Raw genomic sequence first — 14,046 nt, 5'->3', positions numbered from 1 at the left:
GGAAGTCAACCTCCTCTTGCCTGGATGGTTGCAATAGCCTGTTAAGTGGCACACACCCCCTCTCTTAAGGAAAATTCCTGGAAAGCACCAAACCACATTTTCTTTACGGAATTAAATCACATGATCTCATCTAGCTGCCAGGGAGGCTGGGGAATGTGGCCTTTACCCTGCAGAGCCATATTCCTCATTAAAATCAGGGACCCTGTTACTATGGATAAAGGGGGAGCAGACAGTGGGGAATATCAGTCTCTGCCATAGAAAACCTCCCTGAAATTACCTTTCAAGAGATGGATGACGGGAGAGTTGAAGCTGGTGGCTGGAGCATGGGGGAATAAGCAAGCAAGGCAGAGGAGAAAGCATATAGGAAAGCGCCAGAGATGAGATCGAGAATGCGTGGGTCAATTGGAGCACCTGAAGAGGTCCCGCCGGGCAGGAGTGTTGAAAGCAAGTGAGAGTGACCGCCACAAGCAGACATCCTGCTGGCAGCCACACCTGGGGGACAACCTTACATTTCTCCAAACAATCTAGCCTACATTCTTTAATATTGTTGGGGTATTATACTTTGCAGAGTAATATGATAAGTGAAACATTCAAAATAAAATTAACCAAGTAATTCTGAACAGTACATCGACAGTATGGAAGTTATACCTAGGACTCAATCTCAGGGTACAGCTGAGATTTGAAATCCTGCCTCCAAGGCTCACATGACCTCTTTCCCAGCTACGTCAGCCTCTCTGAGCCTGTTTCTTCTTCTATAAAATGGAAGTGATAGGTCATGGGCAGCATCTCAGCATTTTCGGGGGCTAGGGAAAGGACACCAATGAAAGGAGACGAAAAAAGACAAGACTGCTTAAAACTTAATGGAATGCTGGATAAGGGCAAGCAAATGCAACATGTAATTCCCCATCAATAATTCTGTGTTTTAGTTTGCTTCTTGCAAACCCGAATGAAATGGAAAAGAAAACTTTAACCACCAGGTGTCTCTGTCTCTGCACTGATGCTAATTTTTTTTTTTTTTATGTAGTTCAGGATTCTCATATTGAAACAATGTAAACAGGAATAATTTATGAATATGTTGTAGGTTTCTTTTGAAATTTTTAAACTAACAGATTTTATTGACCAGCTACCAAAATAAGTTTGTCGTTGAAGATTATGACATAGTTTTTATCAAATTTTCTTTTGATATTGGGATGGGGTTATCTATAAAGTATCGCTAAAAACATCCTCTTCCCCCCCCCCCACATGGATTATTCCTTAGACTTGACTTCTCTTTGAGAGATGATGAAAAGCGTAACCAGATCGTCCTGGACCTGGCTGTATATAGGTAAAGACCTTTTATTATGCATTTATTTCATGGCATTTCTTGCTATTTTCATTCTCAGTCACAGCCCCTTGAGTTCTTAAACATGAACAGCGGCCTCTTTATCACTGGCTGCCCCCTCTTCCCAGGCCACGTCCTACATCCTAACTGGTTTCACCCCCGCACTCCCTGCTTGCTTACCCCTCATTCCCGCATGCTGACAGCTGCTCTCCCCCAACCCACAACTGTCCACAGCTGTGACATTCACACCGTCAGCCTGCGTCACCTTCCACGCTTCCTTGTTGAAGCCATTTAAAGACACCCGGGCCATCTGCCTCCCTCCTTGAAGATTCCAGGTCCTGGCTCACTTCCTCTGTCCTGCTGATGATTTCAGGATCCACGTTCAGGACCTTTCTGCTTCTCCAGCCCTTTCAGACCCACCGAGGCCCCAGTACTTTTGTCCTTGTGCCTCCCTCTGCCTGTATCACTCTCACGCTAGGTGTCCTCATGCCCTTCAGGCCTCTGTTCAGATGTCACTTTATTATAGAGGCCTCTCTGCCTCACCATCCAGTATAGACCAGTACCACCCCTGCCTCAGCACATCCTTCCACCTCTCCCTGCTTTTTTATTTCTACCTGACAAACTCTCAATTTACCTGTATTTTGAAACATGTGTAGTTGAGGCAGAAACTTTTATTTTTTTGTTCCTACCTCTTTATGTCTCTAACACCTAAAACAGTGCCTGACACCCGTTAGGAGCTCAGTAAGTACAGGAGTAAATGGATGAATGAATGAATGATTTTGACGATGGAATCAATGAACATTTACATTCATGAGTTGTAATAAAGGCATTTCTATTTTTGAGGGATTTTATTACATGCTGTATCTCATTTAACTTCTCAGTAACCCAGTGGCATGGGAGAGATTGTTATCCTGGGATTACCCAAGGAGGGTGAGTCTTGTGAAAGTAAACATGGTAATTGGAGAAGCCAGAATGTGAACCCTCAGTCTTAGGTCCAACTTTGTTTCTTTAATTGTGATAAAATACACATAACTTAAAATTCACCATTTCAACCCTTTCAATTGTACAACTCAGTGGCATTCAGTAAATTCACAATGTTGTGACACCATTACCACTATCTACTTCCAGGAAATTTTCTCACACATAAGGAAACCCCGTACCCCATAAGCAGTCACTCTTCATTTCCCCCCTTCCCCTGGCAACCACTCATCTGCTTTCTGTCTCCATAGTTTGCCCATTCTGGGTATTTCATATAAATGAATCAGATCTGGCCTTTGTGTCTGGTTTCTTTCACTCAGTATAATGTCTTCAGGGTTCATCCATGTTGTAGCATATTCATGGCTGAATAATATTCCATTGAATGGAGAGACCACCTTTTTGTTTATCCGTTCACCCACTGACGGGCACTTGGGGTGTGTCCATCTTTGGCCGGCGTGAATGGGGGCCAGCTCTCAGTGCAGCCCTCCCTCATCACACTCAGCTGCGTCTCCCACACCTCCAACAGCCCTTCTGCCCACTTGCTGCCAGGTCACCTGCCTTTAAGAAGCGCTGCCTTCCATTCCAGCCCTCCTCCAGCTGACTGCATGTTCTCTGTTGCTCCAACTCCCTGAGCTTCCCTTTCTGCTGTTTTTCAGTTAAACATTCCCTTTTTCATCCTTTTAAGTCCTTTCCATTTTTAGGCCTTATTCCTGGAGTTCAGTGAATGTGTACCTCTTTCTCCTTTTAGCTCGATTAGCTACTTAACATTAATCCTCAGATGAAAACTTTCCTCATTTCCCCGTGCATGTACCTTTTCAAGGACTGGTGATATTTCTCCTGTCTAAGTAGAAAAATCCTTCCATTCGCATGATTCTGTCCAAACTATTACACTAAAATTCCTTGTTATCTTCATTGGCACATGGATGTATGCATGAAAGTTCATGCATTCGTGTATGCTTCCTGCTTCTATTTCTTCCAATAGCTGTAGAATGCCTGCTACATGCCACGCACTGGGAGACTGTAACCAGCCTGTTCTGAATACAGTCCCTGCTCTCCTGGGTTTACGGCCCAGTGGGGATGGCAGACAATACATAGGCAGGCATCTAATAGGTAATTACAAAGAGAGAAGAGTGCCGTACGGGAAAAGGACAGAGTTCAGGGATGGAGAACAATGGTGTGTGTAGTCTGGTGGTTGGCGGTGTAGGGGATGGCTGGAGAAAAAGGGAAAGCCAGGGACGTGAGCACTGAAAATTGAAGGATAAGATGTAGCGAGCTCTACGAAGGACTGGTAGAAGATTATTTTAGGCAGAGGAGAACAGCACATGCAAAACCCTTGTAGGTCGGGGCAGAGGAACTTTAGGCGGCCCTAAGCACAAAAAAGAATCTGTAATCCATAGTTAAAGTGGTAGATAATAAACATGAAGTTGTAGGAAAACCTGACTCTACTTTTTATTATTTTAATTTTTCATTAATTGTAACAATGCTTTATTACCACTAACTATGTACTAGGCATGGTGCACGTGTCTTCTTAGCAATCTTAGGGGATAGGCACTATTTGTATCCTCATTTTACAGGTGAGGAGACAGAGGCTTAGAAAGGTTAAGGAATGTGGTCCAGGGTAATAAAGCAGGAAGGGGAAGGTGGAGTCAGTCCTCACAAGCCTGTGTGGCTAAAACCTGAGCCTGTCACCCCTGTATCGTCCTACCTGCCATGATGTTTGTGATTTTTGAATCATCGCTGCATTTTCAAATATTTTAACATGTATAAAAATAATCATTTGGCCAAACTTCTTATTTTAATGAGTGATGTGGAATCTAAACCTTTCCTCTGCTCGCGAAGTGTAGGAGAACAATTGCCCCCAGTCCTGAGGTCACTGCCATAGAGGGAGAGAGCTGGGCTTGCTGGGCAGGATGGGCTTGCGGAGCCAGTCTTCCGGGAGAGGTAGGATGGGGCAGCTGCAGAACAGCTGCAGGGAATCGAGAGCCCTAAGGACGCAGGAGCTTAGTGGATTCAGCATTCCTGGCTATTCAAGTCAGCCTTAGGGGCTTAAAATAAAATATTCATGAAGGAGCATGGCAAGCCGTTCTCTGCAAACCTCTGGTGTTTCAGGCCGCAGATATTTTGGGGTAAGGGGCAATCAATGCCAAGTGTACTTGTGGGTCTAAAAATGAAATTGCTGATATGTTGAATTTCCGGCGGTCTGGGCATGAATTTAAGATGAATATTCTAAGACCTGTTTAGCATGGAAATTGTAAACTTTCTTCACTTAAAATGGTCCCTCAAGTGGGACTTTGTATTTACACTTCTTTAAATGGTTTTGAAAATTATAACACTCGGTTGTTGAATTTTGAAGGTATATGGACACCTCTTTAATCGATGTTGATGTACAACCAACTTACGTGCGAGTGATGGTCAAGGGAAAGGTAAGTGTAACCTTTGGGCTGTCCCCGTTTCAGAAGCTCAGCCTTGAATCAAACTAGCTTGCCTCAAAACAGATTTAAGTGATTTTAAAATAGAAAAAGAGAAACCCAGTCAGAGTGCTGTTTTTTTAGACACGATTTTAAATGACGGGAGTGGTATGATAAAATTTGTATTTTTAACCTGTGTTTGTTTTGTTAGTACTTTTTTCAGAGCTGATAAGATGGTCATGTATGGGTAGCCTATGCTTGAAGTTATATTTAAATAATGTACCCATTTAAAATAATACACCCATTTAAAATTGTCAGTGATTTCATTCACAGCAACTGTAACTTTATCACTTTTGAAATAGTAGTTTTTGCTGATTCTGAGCTTTCATATCAGTTAGCTTGAAGACATTAAAATGGAAATGTGTTGATGTTTTATGACAAGAAGTTTTATCTATAAATCCTTTTTCAGTCATGTTCTCATAAATGGACCAGTCACGATCTGTGACTAACTGTTCCTCAGACAATTAATTAAAATTCGTAAAATCGTTCATGCATATCAAGCATTGCCCATATTTTATTTTTTCCCTGATAAGCCTAAGCAGATTTTTTAAATAAATGGTGAATCTTAAATTTGTAATGAAAACACCTCTTAAAGTAACCCCCTCGTGTAATACGCACTCACTCTCCACACTTCCTGTTTGCTTTCAGCCATTTCAGCTTGTCCTTCCTGCAGAAGTCAAACCTGATAGCAGCTCTGCTAAAAGAGCTCAGACAACAGGGCATCTGGTGGTCTACATGCCCAAGGTAGGTAGCCTCATTTGTTCAAACCTCAAGTTCCTAGAGGAACGTGACCTGCCAGGGCTCCTGATGACTTGTGATCAAGGTCTTTTGGGCTGAGAGAGCCAGAAAATGTACTTGGACCAGCTCAGGTAGGAGAACAAAGGCCTGTGAGAAGGGAGAGCTGGGACCGGGGCGCTGTGACTGTTGTAACTCCTCCTACCTGCAGTTCCTGCCTCCCAGCCTTCCTACCTGGCAGACCAGAGTGTGGAGGAGGGGTGCGTAGATCACAGGCGCCATGAGCATGCCCGGCACATGGTAATCAGTACTTTCCTTACCAATAACTTTGAAAGGAGATGTAGTAGGCCTTGGGTCTCTTAAAAAAAGTGTGGTTGAATTCCAGATATTGAGCTTACTAGATTCGTGACTTTGGGCAAGTTATTAACCTGGTTCTGGGCTTCTTTTTCCTAATATCGCTTTTAAGAAAGATAATACACATAAAATTCACAGCATAGTGAGCACTTATTGATGCCATCATTGTTGCTCTTTGTATTATTTTTATGATATGGACTAGATAGTATATATATTTTTTTTAAAGAAGATGTTAGGGGTAGGAGTGTATTTATTTATTTATCTTTGCTGTGTTGGGTCTTCGTTTCTGTGCGAGGGCTTTCTCTAGTTGCGGCGAGTGGGGGCCACTTTTCGTCGCGGTGTGCGGGCCTCTCACTATCGTGGCCTCTCTTGTTGCGGAGCACAGGCTCCAGACGTGCAGGCTCAGTAGTTGTGGCTCATGGGCCTAGTTGCTCCGCGGCATGTGGGATCCTCCCAGAGCAGGGCTCGAACCCATGTCCCCTGCATTAGCAGGCAGATTCTCAACCACTGCGCCACCAGGGAAGCCCAAGATAGTATTTTAAACTAAAACTCTTTTTTGTCTTTTATTTGGGAGGAGAAGTGTTGTATATGTATTTTTTTCAGTTTTTTTAAATTGAAGTATAATTGATTTACAATATTGCGCTAGTTTCAGGAATACAGCAAAGTGTTCTGTTTTTTGTTTTGGGGTTTTTTTTGCAGATTACATTCCAGTGTAGGTTATTATAAGATAACGAATATAATTCTCTGTGTTTTGTAGTAAATCCCTGCTGCTTATCTATTTTATGGATAGTAATTTTTATCTGTTAATCACATCCTCCTAATTTGTCCCTCCCCCTCCCTCTTATGCTTGGTAAGTCAGACAGAGAAAGACAATACTATAAGATATCACTTATATGTAGAATCTAAAAAATAATGCAAGTGAATCTGTATACAGCACAGGAACAGACTCACAGACATAGAGAACAAAACTATATGTGCACTTTTGATATGGCTGACTTCTAATGACTGGTAGTGTTCCCTCCGCTGACTTTCAGACTCTAACTTTGATCTCAGAGCTGAATGTCTGAGACAGAAGCTGTTTAGAAGCCTGAACAGACTTAACATGGATAGATGACAATCCTGAAAAAACTTAAGGAAATAAAACTTAAAAAAAAAAATCATCTGTCTATATGGAATATTCCGATTCCTCAATACAGGCTCTGTGAATGAGTTAGGATGTTTTGTGCTGCAAGCTGCAGAAACTCCAAACAGAATTGGACCCAGTCAGGGGAGGGTCAGGCCCTTTCTGATATGTTAGCTCTGTACTCAGACCTGCTTCCTTCTTGACATGAGCACTTCCTTCTTGACATGAGTTACATGAGTAACTGGGGTGACTTGCTTTCATGTTCTTACCTTGCACAAAAATGGAAAGACAGAGAATCAGAGAAAGACCAGAGAGAGGACCTCTCCCATCGCCATGGAATAAAAGCTCCTCTGGACTGATCTGGCTAATTTAGCTGAAGAGGCTAACAAATCCTGAGGAGCTTAACCCTGGACAATGAAACCAATCTCTGGCCAAACAGATGGTAGTCCTTTCTTCGTTCCTATTATTTTATGTTTGGTTACTGTTATCTCATCTCATGAGCTAGGGGTAGGGTCAGCTTTGCCCCAGTCACTCAGGTTTCAAAGGAGAAGAGTAGATAAACCAGTCAACGTGGGGTTCTCCTTGTGAGAAAGAAAAGGGACCTGGGGGACACAAAGATTATAAACTTGATTAACCAATAAGGTTTCTATAATGGTTTAATAATCCTTCATTTTCCCAAAGCCAGTTTTGTAACAGATTATGAGTAATCAGTTATGTATTTTTACTCTGAGGTAATAAGACAGCAAATAAAATTTGTTGTCAAGCAATAAAACAACAAACACAACGGGAAGAATCACACTGTCCTTGTTGACTACAACAAATTAAGGAAATGCTTCTATGCCAGTTAGAATATCCTATAGGGAAATCTAAGCGATAACTCAATTACCTCAGTGTTTCGACAGAGACATTTGAATGACACTGCGATCAGCATTCTCCTTTCTTTTTTTTTTGAAATTTCCATTCTAACTGAAAAGCCAAAGATTAAATGGAAACTGCTATGTTCCTAAGAGGAAATCAAGACGTATGATTTGTGTACCTTTTACAGGGTGCCAGGCAGTTGATCAGAAGACCTCTGCTATCTCTGCTTATGAATCTTTTAAATGAATACAACATTCTATTTCCGTTATCCTTTTTGTCTTTATATCTGTTTAAATCTTCATGTTAAATACACATAAAAAGTATAAAAAATGGCTTATTAAAGAAAAGGCATTTTAGAAGTGTTTGGTTGAAGATGAGATAATTTACATAGAAAGAATCAGAATGGTTCTTTTTTTTCTTAATAAGAAACTACGCGTAACATTTTTTCCTTTGAGGTATATACTTTTTTAAGATTTTAGACTACTGTCTAAAAGTAACATGGATGTGAAGCTATCTCTATCATTATTCCTTTTAATTATTAAATTATTAATTATTAATTAATTTACTTTTATCATTTCTTTTATATACCTCTGTCATTATTCCTCCTAAAAGGTAGCTATTTCTTGCCCTGAATTAGTTGTTTTTGACTCATGAGTTAGGTATTTGTAAGGACTGTAAAGCTCAAAGAACAAAAGCTTTTTCTTAAAAATTAAATTTAAAAAGTCATCAAAAGTTAAAAAATAAAATTGTAACTTCACTTATGCTTACTATTAAAAATATGTGTTACTAAAAGTTAACATCTTCATAATTCCTATTGATTGAAACAATTGAAGTACCGACGTTTCATCCCCTGAGTCGTTTTGTGTGTCTAGGCTTCTACCTTACTGTGGCATTGTCCGTGTCTGACTTGCGTTATAACGACTGAGGCATCTTCTTGGAATTTTAAAGCATTTTGTAAAGATCAGGTAGACACTTAGGTATACTTTTGTTTCTTTCACAGAACAGTGTGGTCAATATGTTAAGTGATAACTTAGTACTTCAGGAAATATCTAATACAGTCCTTAGTAGTTTATAATACTTGGATACTCTAAATTAATGAAAAGAAGATCAAATTTGCTGTTTAGTTTTTCCTTCTTTGTGATAGCATTTGTAAAGAATACTTGTGAAAAGCTAATCTATTTGATGTCTGTGCTGTGATGATTATATTGTGTTTATCTGTGGAAATTCAGTGATTAACTTTGTATACATTTTTTCAAGGACACAATTTGTAATGGAATCCACAAAGTGCTCAAATATTTCTTATTATACATTTCATTCAGTATTTTGTCATGGATGTCAAATGGATCCTTTTCCCTTCCCTACCCCTAAATGAAGCCGGATCTATACAGACTGGGTGCCGATAAATAAGCAAGTTTCGTTAAGTCTGTTCCCTGTCACGGGTCATGGCTAGATATTCTGTTGCTGACTTGCTGGTGGGTTCTCCTAGCTCAGCTCCACATCCCAGGGACTTTCATCTCATGCTAGCTCTACAATACCAGATGCTTTCCAACATCTGCCACCAAGTCTGTAATCTGTGGGTTGATAGAATACACAGATATCACAATCCTTGCCATTCCCTGCAGAATTCCTGTCTCCATCTGCCATCTTTGTAACGTAACTCGTGAGTACCACATCTCCCAGGCCATCTCCTCCACCTTGATTTCAAGGGTTGATGTCTTGGCTAGAAGTGGCAGGTGGGGTAGTGGATGCAAAGGTACTCTGGCTTTCTCAGAAAGTGGCATTAGGAAATAGAAGGTCCCTAACTGGTAAGTCAGACAGAGAAAGACAATACTATAAGATATCACTTATATGTAGAATCTAAAAAATAATGCAGGAAAGTAGGAAACATTCTGTGTTTCATGAGGCTTTTCTCAATCCTGCTCCACTTGTCAGTGGCATTTCTCTCTAGCTTCCGGCACTGTTGTATTCATTAGTCTTAGCTTTTGGGATTGATGTAGAGTCTCAGTCTCCAGTGCCTTTTATTACATTAGATATATCCAGTCAAGAAACATGGACCTATGGGTGTCACCTGTCTACCAGAAATTCACTATTCTTCTTTGTTCAGCACAGCAGCCAAGTGATCATTTTATAGTATATGTAAATCAGACCAAGTCTTGTTTTCTAGTCATTCAGAGTTAAAAGCAAAATCCCCTGATAACCTCCACCTGCCATTGTCTCTCTGACGTTATCTTCTACCACTTTACCCTCTGATCATTCCAGCCACCTTGGCCTCCTTACTATTTCACAAATGTGACAAGCATCCTCCTACCCCAGGGCCTTTGCACGTACTGTTCACTTTGCTGGAATGCCCTTCTCCCAGATATCCTCATGATTTGTTCTCTCCCTTCTTTCAGTTTTTTTTTTTTTCTTAAGTGTTATTTTACCATGGGGTCTTTCCTGATCCCGATATTTTAAAAGTTTCCCCTTCCCCATCCCAGTACTCTCTATCCCCTGTTCCTGCTGTATTTTTCTTCATAGAATGTATCACCACTGGACAGTCCATGTATTTAATTGTTTATTTCTTTGTCTATCTATCTCCCTCAACAAAAATTTAAGCTTCATGAAAGTAGGGACTTTTGTCTGTTCTTGTTACTACTGTGTCACTGGCACCTAGAACAGAAACTGGCAAAGAGTAGGTATTCAATAAATTTTTGTTGAACAAGTGAATGCATTAAATGCATCTTTAAAATACATTTTAATATTTAGAACACGAATCTCCCCTAATTCCTCTCCTCCCTCCTCAACCATTTCCTCATTGTTTTTCCATGTGTATTATTCCAGGTTAACTTTCAAATAATTTTATCAAATTCTGCCTCCAGAAATGCCATTTGAATTTTTATTGCTATTACCATTTAGAGAGAGTGAAAAGAGATGATGAAAGTAATGGGCTCTGGAGCCAGAGAACCTGGGTAAATCCTGATACTTCTGCTCAGCAGCTGTGTGACCTTGAGCAAATTATTAATCCCTCTGTGCTGTGCCTCAGACTCCTTGTCCATAAAGTGATATTAATGATCATTCATACCTCAAAAGGTTGTTTTGAGGACTATATAAATTAATGTGTAAAGCACCTAGATGAGCACTTGGGACACAATACACACTGCATTCATGTTACTATTAATTAATATTATCCATTACTAGTAATCAGTATTGTCAAGTTAATCAATATTAATTCCTATTAGTAAATATTTTTATTACTGAGTTGCATTGAATTTATAGATTGTTGTGGGAATGAATTGATATATCTACATAATCGAATCTGCACTACAATAATGTATTTTCCATTTATTACTCACATTTTATGTCCCTCAGAAGTTTTGCTTTGCAGTTTTCTCTCTATAGATGCTACATATTTTCTAAAGTTTATTTATAGGTACTGTGTGTGTGATTTTCATTCCTATTCTGAGTAGGATTATTCCCCATGGCATTTTCTAAGAGTTTACGCTTGGCCTTTGATATATTTTCTGAAATGTGTGGTCAGACTAAGTGATATGTCCATACACAGTCTTCTCATCAGCCTGGAAGGGTCTGACACATGATCTCACCACAGTCCAACTTAACAAGATTTAACTGAAATGTTGCCTTCACGGAGAACCTTGCATTGTCATTCAATTAAACTCCCATCTAGGTTCTCAATTGACAAGTTCCAGGAACACTCCAAGAATATGCTTCATGATTTCCTTTGGGTGTTCTTTCAGAATAATTAACTGAGATTAAAGAAGGTACCATCTGAACTGAACAGCAAAATATATCTACAACTTCAGTTGGTGAACATCTTGCTTGATTCTGCTATATTGAGCACAGGAGACGAAGGTCACGTATTAAGGTCAATATCACACACCGTGATTCTAGAAAACACAGTCTCAGACTCCCTTTCCCTTATTATTTGGACACGTGTTTCTCAGTACTTTCTCTCTACTCAAATATGCTTGCAATGTACCCAACATAAACTCACTTTTATTCTCTGAATGTTAATTTCAAGAGGGTCTATAGTGAGGGCCTCCTGGTCATCTTGCTAGGTTTTCCTGTTCCATTCATACTTCTACTCTTTTAGAACATTACTTCTCATCCTCAGCCTATTCCTAAAACTTCCAACATTGAAAAAATAGACCCAATTAAAAAAAAAAAAAAGACTCAAGGAAAAGCCACTTATCTTATCTGATGATATAAACACCAAGTCTGAATAGGTCTTATCATTCTTTAAAAAGAAGAAGAAAAAAATTTTAATTTCAATTTTAAGTGAAAATTTTAATATAAATCTTTTAATTGTACCTTTTAATGTTTTTAATTTTTAAATTAAAATTTAATTTTTGTAAAATTTTTAATTTTCAAATTTTTTAAAAAACAGAAGAAGAAAAATGTAAATAGGCCCTACCAAAAAAAAGTAACGTATCACAAGGAAAAGGTAATATCATTCTGATAGTCTAAAAAAGACCTACCTATCTTTGAAAATGATATTTGGGAGAGGACCTTCAAGATGGTGGAGGAGTAAGACGTGAAGATCACCTTCCTCCCCACAAATACGTCAAAAATACATCTACATGTGGAACAACTCCTAGAGAACACCTACTGAACACTGGCAGAAGACCTCAGACTTCCCAAAAGGCAAGAAACTGCCCACGTACCTGGGTAGGGCAAAAGAAAAAACAGAGACAAAAGAATAGGGACAGGATCTGCTCCTCTGGGAGGGAGCTGTGAAAGAGGAAAAGTTTCCACACACTAGGAAGCCCCTTCACTGGCGGAGACGGGGGGTGGGAAGCTTTGGAGCCACGGAGGAGAGCGCAGCAACAGGGGTGTGGAGGGCAAAGCAGAGAGATCCCTGCACAGAGGATCAGAGCCAACCAGCACTCACCAGCCTGAGAGGCTTGTCTGCTCAACCGCCGGGGTAGGCAGGGGCTGGGAGCTGAGGCTCGGGCTTCCGAGGTCAGACCCCAGGGAGAGGACTGGGGTTGGCTGCGTGAACACAGCCTGAAGGGGGCTAGTGCGCTGCAGCGAGCCGGGAGGGAGTCCGGGAAAAAGTCTGGACCTGCCTAAGAGGAAAAACACCGTTGTTTTGGGGTGCGCGAGGAGAGGGGATTCAAAGCACCACCTAAACGAGCTCCAGAGACGGGCGCGAGCCGCTAAGGCTGCTGCTGCCGCCACCAAGAAGCCTGTGTGCGAGCACAGGTCACGATCCACACCTCCTCTCCCGGGAGCCTGTGCAGCCTGCCACTGCCAGGGTCCTGTGATCCAGGGACAACTTCCCCGGGAGAACACAGTGCACCTCACGCTGGTGCAACGTCACACCAGCCTCTGCCTCCGCAGGCTCACCCCACATTCCATACCCCTCCCTCCCCCCGGCCTGAGTGAGCCAGAGCCCCCGAATCAGCCACTCCTTTAATTTAACCCCGTCCTGGGTGAAAACATATGCCCTCAGGCGACCTACACGCAGAGGCAGGGCCACATCCAAAGCTGAACCCCAGGAGCTGTGTGAACAAAGAAGACAAAGGGAAATCTCTCCCAGCAGCCTCAGGAGCAGCGGATTAAATCTCCACAATCAACTCGATGTACCCTGCATCTGTGGAATATCTGAATAGACAACAAATCATCCCAAAACTGAGGCAGTAGACTTTGGGAGCAACTGTAGACTTGGGGTTTGCTTTCTGCATCTAATTTGTTTCTAGTTTTATGTTTACCTTAGTTTAGTATTTAGAGCTTATTATCATTGGTAGATTTGTTTATTGATTTGGTCGCTCTCTTCCTTTATTTTATATATATATATATATACACACATATATATATATATATTTCCTTTTTCTCTTTTTGTGAGTGTATAGGTTTATGCTTCTTTGTGTGATTTTGTCTGTATAGGTTTGCTTTTACCATTTGTCCTAGGGTTCTGTCTGTCAGATTTTTTTTTTTAAATAGTTTTTAGCATTTGTTATCATTGGTGGATTTGTTTATTGGTTTGGTTGCTCTCTTCTTTTTTTTTAAATTACTTTTTAATTTTTTTATTTAAATAATTATTTTTTAATTTTTAATTTTAATAACTTTATTTTATTTTATTTATTTATTTTTTATTTTCTCCCTTTACTTCTGAGCCGTGTGGCTGACACAGTCTTGGTGCTCCAGCCAGGTGTCAGGCCTGAGCTTCTGAGGTAGGAGAGCTGAGTTCAGGACATTGGTCTAACAGA

The 14,046-nt window shown here is 40.6% G+C and overlaps 1 protein-coding gene across 4 annotated transcripts in view; it reads left to right on the top strand.

Moving 5' to 3' along the window:
- The window catches only part of DNAAF11 (dynein axonemal assembly factor 11), a 77,931-nt gene that overhangs the window by 37,232 nt on the left and 26,653 nt on the right, over positions 1-14,046 (top strand). For 2 of the 4 annotated variants that reach the window (XM_060127630.1, XM_060127629.1), the window contains exons 8-10: positions 1,259-1,324; positions 4,653-4,722; positions 5,416-5,511. In XM_060127630.1, the coding sequence (XP_059983613.1) occupies positions 1,259-1,324; positions 4,653-4,722; positions 5,416-5,511 (232 nt within the window). The remainder of the gene's footprint in view (positions 1-1,258; positions 1,325-4,652; positions 4,723-5,415; positions 5,512-14,046) is intronic. The other 2 variants (XM_060127632.1, XM_060127631.1) reach the window with 1 other exon arrangement.

Source organism: Lagenorhynchus albirostris, chromosome 17 (assembly GCF_949774975.1).
Source record: "Lagenorhynchus albirostris chromosome 17, mLagAlb1.1, whole genome shotgun sequence".
In the NCBI taxonomy this organism is placed as follows: domain Eukaryota; kingdom Metazoa; phylum Chordata; class Mammalia; order Artiodactyla; family Delphinidae; genus Lagenorhynchus; species Lagenorhynchus albirostris.
The sequence above is the reverse complement of the archived record's forward strand: the minus strand, read 5'-3'. Positions and strand labels throughout refer to the sequence as shown.